The 15,431-nt window shown below is 52.7% G+C and overlaps 2 protein-coding genes across 2 annotated transcripts; both read left to right on the top strand.

The window, feature by feature from the left end:
- The first annotated feature begins 839 nt into the window (after positions 1 to 839).
- Positions 840 to 5,177, top strand: LOC308242485 (carbonyl reductase [NADPH] 1-like). Its single transcript, XM_080656931.1, has 3 exons — positions 840 to 1,284; positions 1,519 to 1,626; positions 3,355 to 5,177. The coding sequence occupies exons 1-3, from the start codon at positions 996 to 998 to the stop codon at positions 3,789 to 3,791; spliced, it is 834 nt and encodes a 277-aa protein (XP_080513057.1). The 5' UTR covers positions 840 to 995; the 3' UTR covers positions 3,792 to 5,177.
- A 1,593-nt stretch (positions 5,178 to 6,770) lies between these two features.
- On the top strand, positions 6,771 to 14,397 carry LOC308242995 (carbonyl reductase [NADPH] 1). The gene is made up of 3 exons (XM_080657936.1): positions 6,771 to 7,214; positions 7,755 to 7,862; positions 12,124 to 14,397. Exons 1-3 carry the CDS (start codon positions 6,926 to 6,928, stop codon positions 12,558 to 12,560), a joined length of 834 nt encoding a protein of 277 aa, XP_080514062.1. The 5' UTR covers positions 6,771 to 6,925; the 3' UTR covers positions 12,561 to 14,397.
- Positions 14,398 to 15,431: the final 1,034 nt, after the last annotated feature.

The following is a 15,431-nucleotide window of genomic DNA, read 5'->3' as shown; positions in this document are numbered from 1 at the left end:
AAACCTGGAACATTCAGCCCCACACTGGAGGGAGGGACGGAGGATAGAAGTCACAGCCCTGGAACACAGAACTCAGTTTGTGCTGCTTCTCAGATGGTCTGGGTCACCACAGAGCGCGACAACACCCCCTTACCCCTGTGACCACAGCGCTGTCTGCTCTCTGTTCAAGTGCCCCAGGACCCCTCCCAGCCATGGCATCTTAACACCTGCGCCTCGGGCAGTGGAGACAGAGGCCAGTAAGGGCATCGCTTCGCCATCACGCCGGACCCGTGCAGCGGTCCTCGGGGAAGCGGTGCTCACTGCACGGGACCGGGCGGGGTGGGGCAGCTGTGTAGCCGCTGCCCAGGCTGCAGGCCAGGCCCAGCTTCCACCATCTGCACAGCGACGACCTGCAGAGCGTCTACATGATCCCTGTGCAAGGCGTGTGGGGCCACTGTGATGGGAAGACCGGCCAGGGAAAAGCCGGGAGCTTTGCTTTCACACACTTAGGGGACAAATCAACACACACGGGAGTCCTTGTCGCCTTCTCTCAGCTCATCCACAGTTGCCGTTCCGAAGACTTGTTCTGGGCTGTATTGTTTAAAACACCAGCGGAAAACCCATGGAGGACCAAGGCTAAGGGTTCAGTTTAAAGGTAGTCAGACAACCAATCAAAATGATTCTCTGCTGACAGGCAGGCGTCGCCAGCAGCCAAAGGCCTTGGCCTTGGGCCCGCCCATCTGTAAACCTGCCAGGTGGCCCTGGTTCGCACTCCAAGCACCCTTGGGCCGGGCCGGGCGGGGCCGGGTGCGGCCGGGCGGGGCCACGCCCTCAGGGGCGGGGCTCGCGCCTGCGTGCTGGGCGGGAGGACAAGCGGTTCCAGCCCGTGCGCACTCTGCGCGCTCCAGTCGCGCTTGGAGACGCTCGGAGGCTTTGAGAGCCCTGGTCGCCACCGCTGGGCATCCACAGCCCGCTCCGCTCTCCACGCAAGTGCTTCACGGACCCCTTACTCGTCCATGTCGTTCAGCAGCCGCGTGGCGGTAATAACCGGGGCCAACAAGGGCATCGGCTTCGCCATCGCGCGGGACCTGTGCCGCCAGTTCTCGGGGGACGTGGTGCTCACGGCGCGGGACCCGGCGCGGGGCCAGGCGGCCGTGCAGCAGCTGCAGGCCGAGGGCCTGAGCCCGCGCTTCCACCAGCTGGACATCCAGGACCTGCAGAGCATCCGCGCCCTGCGCGACTTCCTGCGCAAGGAGTACGGGGGCCTGGACGTGCTGGTCAACAACGCGGGCATCGCCTTCAAGGGTAAAAGGCTGGGTGGTCTCCAACAGGTTCAGAGATTCCATTGAGCACCCTTCGCCTGCCTCCGGGAATGGCACCATCTTAAACACTATAGAACATCAGGGAACAAGGAAATGGTCATTGCACAGTGCTATTACTAGAAACCAATTTTACACAGAATTCACATTTTATGTCATTCTATGGAATGTTACCACATGGCTACTATTTATTAACTATACCCTCCTTCTCTCGTAAAAGGGCATGATCCCACACCATTTCATATTAAAGCAGAAGTGACGATGAAAACAAACTTTTTTTGTACCCGGGACGTCTGCACGGAGCTGCTGCCTCTCATGAAACCCCAAGGTGAGTGTAGGAGCCTGGCTGCCTGTTTGTGGCAGCATCCAGTCCTGCCCGCCCCACGTGTCATCTCCAGGCCCCTCCCTGCTCCTGCTCCTGCTCCTGCTCCTGCTCCTGCTCTGTGCTGGGCTGCACTGCCCCCTGGGGTCTCAACAGGCCGGGGATTCGGTGTCTGTGCTCTGTGTCCCCAGGGTCTCTGCACAACCAGCTCTTGTTTATCCTTCAGCTCTCTGTTCAGAAGCCTCCTCAGAGAGGCCAGTCATTGCTGGTGCCCCTCACAACCGTTGGAGTCCCCTGAGGATCCCAGGCCAGATCCTCCCTTCACCCTCCTCCCTCCCTTCCTGAGTGACCTTTCCTACCACCAATTCATTAGACCCCTGAACTCTTCTGCATCTGATCACACGGCCTTGCTTGGTACTCTCCTGATACAGTGTGTTGCACTCATTGGTTTCGAGATGCTAAACCAGCCGTACACATCTGAGATAAACATCACGTGGCTTTAACAGGTTCAGGAGGTCCCCACGACCACCCTCAGGTTCAAGAATCACTGCGAGGACTCAGAACCCAGGGAAGCCACTGTACTCAGAACCGCAGTGCGCAGTGTTAGAGGGAAGGGAGAGGGATGCCAGTCACCCGTGGGGGAGCTCTCAGGGCCCAGGGGCCAGGGACGCCCGGGCAGGGAGCTTCCTGCTGTCCTGTTGTCCTGGAGACCTGCAGACAGCAGCTGTGAGTGACAGTAACGCGGAGCACTGCCGTCCAGGGACGCTCCCCCACCGTGTTTCAGGTGTGTCTGCTGAGGGTTGGCCTCATAGACAGGGCCCACTGCTCTCTGTGCTGACCTTCCTCTCCAGCGCCCTCCCCAGAGGTACAGGTAGCCTAATACCAGGTAGCCTCACCATAACCATATTGTTAACATCCATGGTGTAGCCTGACCCTAAACCCCCAAAGTAACGGCACAGTCTTATCAGGATGAACAGTCCAACAGTTTAAAGATTACCCTAGCTGACTAGGGCAAAGGGCCAAACCTTGCTCTGGCCAAGCATAATCCTTTATTTTCACAGCCTCGCCCCCCATCTCCCTGCTCCGTTCCAGCCGAAGGACCACTGAGCATACACACTTTGTATAGAATTTATGTAACAGATACAGACACAGTACGGGAGTAAGCCTGCCATTTGGAGGAACCGGTGTGGGCTAAGGAGAGATGGAAAGGCACACACAGTCCATCCTGTAAAGCCATGACATACCAAGATTGTGTCCTCCTTTGAACAACTGCTTTACCTTTAGCTGGCATACAACTGTTTCTGCAGAACTCTTTAGTATTAAGAGATAAATTGAGCCCAGCCAGCTTGGCTCCCTGGTGGAGGGTTGACCTATGAACCAGGAAGTCATGATTCGATTCCCAGTCAGGGCCAATGCCCAAGTTGTGGGCTCCATCCCCAGTTTGGGGCATGCAGGAGGCAGCCAATCAATGATCCTCTCTCATCATTGATGTTTCTATCTCTCCCTCTCCTTTCCTCTATGAAATTAATAAAAATATATTTTTTAAAAAAACCATTTCTCTGACATCATCTGAGATATACTGGGTATGACAGGTTTCTAGACCGTCTCTGGACTTCATCATAGAGGCGGTCTTCACTAATGCTCATGGAAACCTGCTGGTCTAGAATCTCAGCATTTTTGGCCCCCGTATTCTCGTGCCTGCCTTTCTCCATAACAGCTTCCTTTGCATTTCAGGCAGAGTGGTGAACGTGTCAAGCATGGAGGGTCTCAGAGCTCTGAGAAACTGCAGCCCCGAGCTGCAGCAGAAGTTCAGAAGCGACACCATCAGCGAGGAGGAGCTGGTGGGGCTCATGAACAAGTTCGTGGAAGATGCACGGAACGGGGTGCACCAGAGGGAGGGCTGGCCCAACAGCACCTACGGCGTCACCAAAATCGGCGTCACGGTCCTGTCCAGGATCCACGCCAGGACCCTGAGTGCGCACAGGAGAGGGGACAAGATCCTCCTGAATGCCTGCTGCCCGGGGTGGGTGAGAACCGACCTCACTGGACCCGAAGCCCCCAAAAGCCCAGAGGAGGGCGCAGAGACCCCTGTGTTCCTGGCCCTTTTGCCCGCCGATGCTGAGGGGCCTCACGGACAGTTTGTTCTGGAGAAAAATATTGTAAAATGGTGAGCTACTCTCTACGGGCCCTATTGCGTTACCTGTTCCGAATAGACCAAAAGGACACGTGCACTGTCACATAATTTATGTCCAAATATATATTGTTAATGTAAGACACATTCAAACCTGAGATTTTTATGAGTTTTTTTGAGCCAAAGTGTCGACACCTGCTGGGAAGCAGATTCTCACCGGATGGAGATCATGCTCTGGAGAGCGGCGGATTTGTGCCTTGTTTGGTCCATTACAATCAAAAGAGGAGACGAAAGTTCTGGTACGGTTCTTGGGCCCGGGACTGGGGGACTTCAACTGTGAGAAGAGAGAAAGTAAGTGAGAGAGAGAGAGAGAGAGAGAGAGAGAGAGAGAGAGAGAGAGAGAGAGAGAGTTTACTTCACTTCCCAGAGGGAAAGCCCAGTTCACTGCTAACCAAGGGCAAAGAACATCAAAACTGCTCTTCCTTTTACAGCCTTGGACAGGGAAGGGAGGGGCATTTGGGGGCAGCTGCTGTTGCTAGGTGCAATGGCGCAGACAGCAGGGGTTGTCTGTTATTTCTTCAGGAGATGGTCCAGGCAGAAGTCCTAGGGAGGTGTCTTACCCTGAGTTGTAAACCAGCAGGGAGGAAGTCGGAAGCCTTCAGAGTCACTTACCTTGTCTGTAAGTTTGAACAGAGGGGCTGTTTGAACCAAAGGAGCTAACCGTCCTGGGATTTAATTATCAGGTGCTTCTCATAAATTCTGGAAGGCTACAGCAAAGAAAAGGAAAGGCCTTCTTTCCATCCTAACAGGTGGGTTACATGAAATCCATTGGTGATAGGTTAGGGAGACAGGAGAAAGCAAAGCGGGGTGAGGGGAGGAGAAGACCACTGGGATTGGATAAAAAGTAAAATGATAGACATGTACTGCCTTTGCTGAGGTGGCTGCAGGATAGTTAACTGTCAATAAGTAACTCAGTTGTAATGAGGGGATTTGTGGTCTCCACAAAGCGAGCCTGACCTTTGAGGGCTCCAGAAAAAAGGAAAATGCCTTTGACATTCCATGATATGTTATTGTAGATGCAAAAAGACAATAGACAGGCTCCGTTATGGTGAAGATTGACCTTTGTCAGGGAAGATGTCGGCCTAGAACATGATTACCCATCATAAACTGCTTTTTAATTTAAAAAGTTTTCCTTTCAGCCCAGCCAGTGTGGTTCAGCATTTGACCTTCAGCCTATGAACCAGAAGGTCACTGTTTCAATTCCGGGTCAGGGCACATGCCCAGGTTGCGGGTTCCATCCCCAGTAGGGGGCATGCAGGAGGCAGCCAATCAGTGGTTCCCTCTCATCATTGATGTTTCTGTCTCTCCCTCTCCCTTTCTCTCTGAAATCAATTAAAAAATTTTTAATTAAAAGTTTTAATCTCAGACCACCATGTGGTTACTTTCAGTTTCTGCGTTTTCAAGGCTGCCACACAGGTCTACCCTGAGCTAGTCAGGTTAGCATGTGGCCCCTTTTTGTCATATGTTAGCCCCTTTATGAAGTATCAGTTTGAGTTGACTGCTAATTCTGAGTCTGTGATTTCTCCTGTGACATGGGGAGAAAAAGGCGAGTGGGTGAGAGTAATGACTGAACATTAGCAGGTGGGTAAATGGGTCTTTCTACAGATCCATCCTGCAGATCATTTGTAAGCTGCACCCGCTCAGAAATCAGACCTAAAAGTTAAGCCAAGGATGGGACAGTGTGAGTGAGGGGCTCACACACATTCTAGAAAGAGCCAGAGAGTAAATGTGTTCAGCTTTGCAGTCACAGTCTCTTGGGAGTACTCCGATCTGCTGTGGTAGCATGCAGGCAGCCACAGTTTGTAACCAGTGAGGGGCGTGGGGTTTTACATCGCTCTCTCTATTAACTGTGACCAAGGACGAAACCTACTGTAGGCACTTTAAGCAAACAGGATTATGTAACCATGAAATACACATGCCATCACTAACTTGGCCCCCAGAAAGAGCTTCATAAACCCTCCCTCCCACGTGGGGGCCCCACACTGAATGCAGTCACAGGACCTATTTAATTCTGCCTTGGTTTCTCTTAAGAAAGGAAGGGGATCTATGTCCTCAGAAGCAGTTGCCCTGTCTCCATACTTGATTGCATTTTAGAGAAAAGCAGACATTCCTCTCTGCAGTGGAGGATGGGCCTGGGTCCAAACCAATGACTCCTGCACAATCTCCCACCTTTTGGGGTTCTCCTGAAATAGTTTCTTTAGTTCAACTGAAGCCCTAGATTAGCATTACCAACCAGTGTGTGATGGGTGGGGGGGGGGCGTTGGGCAGCTGTGTAGACACAGCCCAGGCCGCTGGCCAGGTCCCGCTGCCACCATCTGCACAGCTAAGACCTGTAGAGCGTCTATCAGGGGTCCTCAAACTTCGGCCTGCGGGCCACATGCGGCCCGCCGAGGACATGGATCCGGCCCGCCGGGTGCCGCTGCCTGTCCTGCTTAGCAGCTGACTCGTCCCGGGCCTGCAGTGCGCATAAGAATTTGTTCATAATTTTTTTTTAAACTATAGTCCGGCCCTCCAACGGTCTGAGGGACAGTGAACTGGCCCCCTGTTTAAAAAGTTTGAGGACCCCTGCAAGGCGTGTGGGGCCACTGTGATGGGAAGACCAGCCAGGGAAAAGCCGGGAGCTTTGCTTTCACACAATTAGGGGACAAATCAACACACACGGGAGTCCTTGTCGCCTTCTCTCAGCTCATCCACAGTTACCGTTCCGAAGACTTGTTCTGGGCTGTATTGTTTAAAACACCAGCGGAAAACCCATGGAGGACCAAAGCTAAAGGTTCAGTTTAAAGGTAGTCAGACGACCAATCAAAATGATTCTCTGCTGACAGGCAGGCGTCGCCAGCAGCCAAAGGGCCCGCCCATCTGTAAACCTGCCAGGTGGCCCTGGTTCGCACTCCAACAACCTTGGGCGGGTGGGGCGGGGCCACGCCCCTAGGGGCGTGGCTCGCGCCTGCGTGCTGGGCAGGAGGACAAGCGGTTCCAGCCGGTGCGCACTGTGCGCCCTCCAGTCGCGCTCGGAGACGCTCGGAGCCTCGCGGAAGCCCTGGTCGCAACCGTTGGGCATCCACAGCCCGCTCCGCTCTCCACGCAAGTGCTTCACGAGCCACCAGCCCGGCCATGTCGTCCAGCGTCCGCGTGGCGCTCGTGACCGGGGCCAACAAGGGCATCGGCTTCGCCATCGCGCGGGACCTGTGCCGCCAGTTCTCGGGGGACGTGGTGCTCACGGCGCGGGACCCGGCGCGGGGCCAGGCGGCCGTGCAGCAGCTGCAGGCCGAGGGGCTGAGCCCGCGCTTCCACCAGCTGGACATCGACGACCTGCAGAGCATCCGCGCCCTGCGCGACTTCCTGCGCAAGGAGTACGGGGGCCTGGACGTGCTGGTCAACAACGCGGGCATCGCCTTTAAGGGTAAAAGGCTGGGTGGTCGCAGCTGGGGGTGTTGTGGGAGGGGGGGGATCAGCCCAGCACCTCCAGCCAAGGTGGCTGGTATGTCGGGGTATAGGTACAATGGGGCTCCACGCGTGTATGGGGTGCAGAATGGCTCCCGAGGGAACTAGGAGAGGCAGGGGCCAGGGTGCCACAAGATCAAAGTGCAAAAGAAACCTGAGCACTTTCTGGCCCAAGGACCTTTGTGTTCTTGGCTCAGATGCCTGGGAGTCTTTTCAAGTTTTCAGTTTCTTCCGGATTAGCTTTTAGGGCAGCTGTGTGAATTTTGAAGGGATTTATAAATAAACAAGAACATTGCACAAACAGGTTCAGAGATCCCATCGTGCACCCTTCACCAGCCTCCGGGAATGGCACCATCTCACACACTAGGGAACATCAGGGAACAAGGAAACGGTCATTGCATGGGCGCCAATTTTACACAAAGTTCACATTTTATGTCATTCTATGGAATGTTACCACATGGCTACTATTTATTAACTATACCTCCTTCTCTCCTGAAAGTGAATGATCCCACACCATTTCATATTCAAGCGGAAGTGACGATGAAAACAAACTTTTTTGGTACCCGAAACGTCTGCACGGAGCTGCTGCCTCTCATGAAACCCCAAGGTGAGTGTAGGAGCCTGGCTGCCTGTTGGTGGCAGCATCCAGTCCTGCCCGCCCCACTGTCATCTCCAGGCCTCTCCCTGCTCCTGCTCCTGCTCCTGGCCTGTGCTGGGCTGGGCTGGGCTGCACTGCCCCCTGGGGTCTCAACAGGCCCGGGACTCAGTGTCTGTGCTCTGTGTCCCCGGGATCTCTGCACAACCAGCTCTTGTTTATCCTTCAGCTCTTTGTTCAGAAGCCTCCTCAGAGATGCCAGTCATTGCTGGTGCCCCTCACAACCTTTGGAGTCCCCTGAGGATCCCAGGCCAGATCCTTCCTTCACTCACCTCCCTCCCTTCCTGAGTGACCTTTCCTACCACCAACTCATTAGACCAGTGGTCGGCAAACTCATTAGACAACAGAGCCAAATATCAACAGTGAAACGATTGAAATTTCTTTTGAGAGCGGAAACCGACTTCTGCCACAAAGTTTCAATCGCACTGTAGGTGCGTGCCCGCACGTGGTATTTTGTGGAAGAGCCACACTTTAAGGGGGCCAAAGAGCCGCATGTGGTTCCCGAGCCGCAGTTTGCCAACCACTGCCTTAGACCCGTAAACTCTTCAGCATCTGATCACACGGCCTTGCTTGGTACTCTCCTGATACAGTGTGTTGCACTCATTGGTTTGGAGATGCTAAACCAACCGTACACACTGAGATAAACATCACGTGGCTTTAACAGGTTCAGGAGGTCCCCACGACCACCCTCAGGTTCAAGAATCACTGCGAGGACTCAGAACCCAGGGAAGCCACTGTACTCAGAACCGCAGTGCGCAGTGTTAGAGGGAAGGGAGAGGGATGCCAGTCAGCCGTGGGGGAGCTCTCAGGGCCCAGGGGCCAGGGAAGCCCGCAGGGAGCTTCTGTTGTCCTGTTGTCCTGGAGTCCTGCAGACAGCAGCTGTGAGTGACAGTAGCGCGGAGCACTGCCCTCCAGGGACGCTCCCCACCTTGTTTCAGGTGTGTCTGCTGAGGGTTGGCCTCATAGACAGGGCCCACTGCTCTCTGGGCTGACCTTCCTCTCCAGCGCCCTCCCCAGAGGTACAGGTAGCCTAATACCAGGTAGCCTCACCATAACCATATTGTTAACATCCATGGTGTAGCCTGACCCTAAACCCCCAAGTAAACAAGGACAGTCTTATCAAGCAGGACAGTCCAGGGTTTAAAGATTACCCCAGCAGCTCTGGGCAAAGGGCCAAACCTTTGCCAGTTACACTTTACCCAGCATACAACTCTTTTTGCAGAACTATTTTGTTTTCTTAAGAGATAAACCGAGGCATATCAAGAGATTAAGAGTTTCTTTGAGAAAAAAATCTTTTTGAATTGGGAAACAGCAAACCGGAAGTGCTTTGGAATGCTCTATCCACAGGTGTTGGGGAGAGATTATGACAGAGAAAAGGCAGAAGCAAAATAAGGGGATTATCGGTTGGCTATAGCTTTAAGCCTCGGTGTCTGTTTCTGATTGGTGGTCCTTAGGTTTCGGTTTTGTAACCTTGAGGCATGTACAGGCTTAGATTTCAGTTTGCCTATGTAGGCCACCGTGGTGTTAGAGCTGCCAGAGTGACATGGCTTCCTTGTCCCTTAGCTTCACAGCACAGAAATTCACTGGTGGCTCGCTAAACCCAGCTCATCAGGCTAGTCCAGGGGTGGGCCAACTTTTTGACTCGGGGGCCACAATGGGTTCTTAAACTGGACCGGAGGGCCGGAACAAAAGCATGGATGGAGTGTTTGTGTGAACTAATATACATTCAAAGTAAAGGAGTGGAGGGGAGAGCAAGAGAACCCTCTGCTCTTTCGGCTCCGCGGGCCGGATAGAACAGCCGAACGGGCCGGATCCGGCCCGCGGGCCGTAGTTTGCCCACGGCTGGGCTAGTCGCTTTCCATCTGTCTTCCATCCTGAGGAGACTCACTCAGTCTCCCAATGCCTGTGGTTACTGATAGCAGTGTCATCACGTAGCTCATGGACACATGGCCATTGCATGTTACCAACCAGGCAGTGTTACACCATGTCACAGTGCAGTTGTACATGGAACCTGACGAGTAAGCATCAAGGGAGCTGGCGCATTCCCAGTGTCCCACTCAGTTCATCACCGGGGCTTGGGAATCTGCCTCCCACCGCCATGCCGCGCAGCCGTGCGAGCTCCCCTTCCACCTGTCAGTCCCCAAAGCAGGCGTGGTCTTGGCAACACCTGGCTTCACCCTTTCTAGCGCCCCACTTCTCCCCAGTTATCGTGAGTTTTACCCCAACTTTTTCACTTTCCCGAGGGGCGTGAAGTTCAGCCACGTGCCGCTCCTGACAGCCTGGGGACGCTAGTCTAACCCATGCCTCCCTCCAGTCCACTGCTGTTCACGGAGGGGAGGGTCACACGGGCCCAGAATCACTGGGCTGTCTCCACCTGTGTCGCTTGGTCTGCAGGTAAAGCTTCTCAGTCCAAATTGGTGCCGTATCTTCTGGTCCAGTAGGGACCGCTCATCTCCCCCGGCCACTGCCTTCAACCCGACTTGCCAGCTTCGTGCAGGGCCGTCCTCTCGCATAACCACTTGCAGTCTCTGGCTCCCTCGCTGCCAGGTAGAATGGTCTTCGGCATTTTGTGGCTCAGAGGGTGCAGGAGTCACATGTCTGCAATGATCCCACCTCTGCATCACTGCAGCTGCCCACCTCCGCTCCATCCACTGCTCCCCCGCTGCCCAGAACCCACACGGGAGAAGACAAGCTAGTCTTCTCCCCATCTGGGTTTGGACAGTTTGTAACACTGGCCTGGTAATTAGCCACTGAACTAATTTGTGGGTTTTTTTGTTTTGTTTTTAAAATATATTTTATTGATTTTTTACAGAGAGGAAGGGAGAGGGAGAGTTAGAAACATCGATGAGAGAGAAACATCGATCAGCTGCCTCCTGTACACCTCCTACTGGGGATGTGCCGCAACCCAGGTACATGTCCTTGACCGGAATCGAACCTGGGACCTTTCAGTCTGCAGGCCGACGCTCTATCCCCTGAGCCAAACCGGTTAGGGCTGTGGGGGTTTTTTGTTTGTTTGTTTTTCTATCCTCACTGAAGATTATTTTTCCATTGATTTTTAGAGAGATTGGAGGAGAGAGGGAAAGGGAGAGAAATGTCAATGTGAGAGAGACACATCGATTGGTTGCCTCCTGCACGCACCCTGACCAGGGCCTTGGCCGAGAAGGAGTCAACAACTGAAGTACGTACCCTTGACCATGCCTTTGACGGGAATCAAACCCGGGACCCTTCAGTCTGCAAGCCGACGCTCTATCCAGGGAGCCAAATCAAATCGGCTAGGGCCGTGGTCGGCAAACTGCGGCTCGCGAGCCACATGCGACTCTTTGGCCCCTTGAGTGTGGCTCTTCCACAAAATACCACGGCCTGGGCGAGTCTATTTTGAAGAAGTGGCGTTAGAAGAAGTTTAAGTTTAAAAATTTTGGCTCTCAAAAGAAATTTCAATCGTTGTCCTGTTGATATTTGGCTCTGTTGGCTAATGAGTTTGCCGACCACGGGGCTCGGGCAAACTAATTTGTTTTTATCTGCCGTGATCAGAGCAGCAGCCTTCCAGATCAGGTGTTGTCCGTTCACCTTAGAACTGCTCTTTGTCGGTCAGTAGACACCTGTGCAGAGAGCCCTGCGCAAGTGACCATACGATCCTCACACGTTCCCGGAGATAGTCTTGGGGAAAGGAGGCTATCTACTGAATGCAAGGAGCACCTCCTTGTGTTCCCTTACAGGGGTCCTCAAACTTTTTAAACAGGGGGCCAGTTCACTGTCCCTCAGACCGTTGGAGGGCCGGACTATAGTTTAAAAAAAAACTATGAACAAATTCCTATGCGCACTGCGGGCCCGGGACGAGTCGGCTGCTAAGCAGGACAGGCAGCGGCACCCGGCGGGCCGGATCCATGTCCTCGGCGGGCCGCATCTGGCCCGCGGGCCGTAGTTTGAGGACACCTGCCTTAGCATGTTCCTGCAAAAACCATCTTCTTGTTCTCATGGAACTTCTGGGCACCGCCCTCCCCATTTAACCACTTCTCTGACATCCTCTGAGACATGCTGGGTGTGACCGGCTTCTAGGCTGTCTCTGTCCATCATCATAGAGGCCGTCTTCCTCCGTGCTCTTGGCACGCTCTAAATTTCTCAGATGCAGACTTCCTGGGCCTGAATCCCGGCAGATTTGGCCCCCGTATTCTCGTGCCTGCCTTTCTCCATAACAGCTTCCTTTGCATTTCAGGCAGAGTGGTGAACGTGTCGAGCATGGTGAGTCTCAGAGCTCTGAAAAACTGCAGCCCCGAGCTGCAGCAGAAGTTCAGAAGCGACACCATCAGCGAGGAGGAGCTGGTGGGGCTCATGAACAAGTTCGTGGAAGATGCACGGAACGGGGTGCACCAGAAGGAAGGCTGGCCCAACACTGCGTACGGCGTCACCAAAATCGGCGTCACGGTCCTGTCCAGGATCCACGCCAGGACCCTGAGTGCGCACAGGAGCGGGGACAAGATCCTCCTGAATGCCTGCTGCCCGGGGTGGGTGAGAACCGACATGGCCGGACCTAAAGCCACCAAAAGCCCAGAGGAGGGCGCGGAGACCCCTGTGTTCCTGGCCCTTTTGCCCGCCGATGCTGAGGGGCCTCACGGACAGTTTGTTATGGAGAAAAGGGTGGAACAATGGTGAGCTCCCCACAGCCCCCTCCGTGGGCCCCATTGTGTTACTGTCCTGAATTGACCAAAGGGACATGCACACTGTCACATCATTTCTATTCGAATATATATATTGTTCCTGTGAGAAACATTCAAACCTGGGAAGAATTTTTGTGAGTTTATTGGAGCCAAACTGTCGACCGATGCCGGGAGGCAGAATCTCAAGGGGTTGGGATGATGCTCCAGAGAATGGCGGTTTTTTACCTTGTTTTATACATTAGAATCAAAAGAGGAGACATTAGTGGGTTACACAAAATCCACTGGTGATAGATTAGGGAGGTGGGGGAAAGCAAAGCGGGGAAGCCTCTGGGACTGGATAAAAAGTAAAATGATAGACACGTACTTCTTTAACTCAGGTGGGTGCCAGGATAGCTAACAGTCAACAGTTAACTCACTAACAATGAGGGAATTGTGGTCTCCGCAGAGCGGTGCCTGTCCTTTGAAGGGTCCAGAAAAGAAGAAAATTACCTTGACATTCCAACGATACGGTATTGTCGATGCAGAAAGGCAATAGACACGCTGGGCTTCTGGTTTCCTTCAGAACACACTTCCCTCAAAGCCTTAGTGGTTCCAGCCCTCACCGGTTTGGCTCAGTGGTAGAGCGTCGGCCTGCGGACTCAAGGGTCCCAGGTTCGATTCTGGTCAAGGGCATGTACCTTGGTTGCGGGCACATACCCAGTGGGGAGTGTGCAGGAGGCAGCTGATTGATGTTTCTCTCTCATCGATGTTTCTAACTCTCTCTCACCCTCTCCCTTCCTCTCTGTAAAAAATCAATAAAATATATTTTAAAAAAAACAACAACAAAAAAAAACCTTAGTGGTTCCAGAACACAGGTGGCCCCTCCCCACCTAAAACCTACACCAGTTTTTGTAAACCACATAGGCAGTGCCAAAACACCAACCAGGGGCCTGCTGTTCACATCCTAGATGGGTAAACAGTGAATCCCACTTTATCCATCTGACTCAAAGCCCAGCCAGCTCCCAAAATATCACCGACACTCAACCAAAAGTCTATCTGCAAGGGAGCCCATCGTGTTAGGTTATCAGAGGTTTAACACAGCCCTTCCTAACTGCATGGCTCCTAACTATATTCTTTTTCTTTGGACTGCCTCTCTCGCCTGCTGTGCCTCCTTATCCTGGATTCTGGCCTGTTCTTAGCTTTTTGGGGACTTTCTTGTAAAACACAGGGCAAAAACATGGGCTAACCATTTTGATGGTTGCCCGATGAGAGGGAGGTTGGGATGGGTGAAAAAGATGAAGGGATTTAGAAGGAATTGGTGACCTCTCAGTGCATGGGTGACCTCTCAATGCATTGACTGTATTTCCTAAGCTGGACTTTCACCTGGAAGATAGCCAATAATCCTATATAATAAAAGGCTAATATGCAAATTGACCAAACAGCGGAATGACGTCGCTATGATGCACACTGACCACCAGGGGGCAGACGCTCAATGCAGGAGCTGCCCCCTGATGGTCAGTGCACTCCCACAGGGGGAGTGCCGCTCAGCCAGAAGCCGGACAGCAGCAGTGGCAGGGAGTGGGCCTAAGCCAGCAGTCAGACATCCCCCGAGGGCTCCTGGACTGCAAGAGGGTGCAGGCTGGGCTGAGGGACCCCCTTCCCCCCCCCCCAGTGCACTAATTTCATGCACTGGGCCTCTAGTATTATAATAACTAGGTGTGGTGTTCGATGGGTATGAAATTACTTGGGATGATCAATTAGTAAGTTGTATAATGTCTAATCACTAGGGCGTATACACCTGAAAGTAATATAATATGGCATGTCAACTATCACTGAAAAATTAAAAATGACTTAAAAAAGAAAAAAATGGGCTAAATGTGGGGATGCTTTGAGGATGAGCACTGGGCCGCACAGAGTGGTTCACACCAAGGAAGACACCGCGATGCTCCCCTGGGCGCCAGCTACCGTGAAATATCCATGCCAACTGACTAACCAAGCCTGTGGGTATAGAACGGTTCATTTACAGAAAAACAAAGGAAGCCAACAGGTACCAAGGGCAGCAATCAACTAACACTCAATCGTGGGACATTCCACAGGACAAATTATGTTTCCTTTTTTTTCTTAAGTGTGTGTGAGGCGGGGCGCTGTGTAACAGGACAGCCATAGGTTAAAGAGACTTAAGAGACATGTCAATCAAGGGCAATGTTGCCCCGGCCCTCAGGGCAGCAACGAGGGCACGCAGGAACCACCTAAGAGAATGAAACAAACAAGGAACTCGAAGAACGGAGGCAAGACAAGGTTCTGATCAAGCCTCGTTTTTTTTATTCGAGTGTTGCGGTATATCAGCACTCAGGAGGGGAGGGGTAGGATAAGGAGTTGCCATGGGATGATTGGTTGGGGACTGGGTATCTGTCCTAGCTGATCGGTTATTCTGATGTGGGGGGTTCTTCTGGCCCTTGGGCGCGCGGGCTTTCTTTGTCCTTGCTCTTTGTCCTTGCTCAATCAGGAAGTAGGGCTGACCAGGAAGTAAGACCGAACTGCTTTTATGGCTCCCGGCACAATGTGATCATATGAACTTGGATTAAGTCCTGGTTTGATCAAAACAACTCAGAAATTCTTAAGACCATCAAGGAAATGTAAGCACTGACCAAATAATCAATACAGAGAAATTGTTAGTTTTCGGTGTGATCACTGTGTTTGTAAGAATAGTCCTTCTCTTTTAGAGGCATATATTGGATATCTATGGAGAAAATAGGATGTGTTCAATTATAAAACTTACCTGTGGGATGAAAGGAGAAGGGGGTGGAGAAAGGTATTTATGAAACAAGATTGTCAGTGTGTTAATAATTACTGAAGCCAGGATGATGGGGGTGGGGCTCTGTACATA

This window comes from Plecotus auritus, assembly GCF_963455305.1.
Source record: "Plecotus auritus genome assembly, chromosome: 2".
Lineage (NCBI taxonomy): Eukaryota > Metazoa > Chordata > Mammalia > Chiroptera > Vespertilionidae > Plecotus > Plecotus auritus.
The sequence above is the reverse complement of the archived record's forward strand: the minus strand, read 5'-3'. Positions and strand labels throughout refer to the sequence as shown.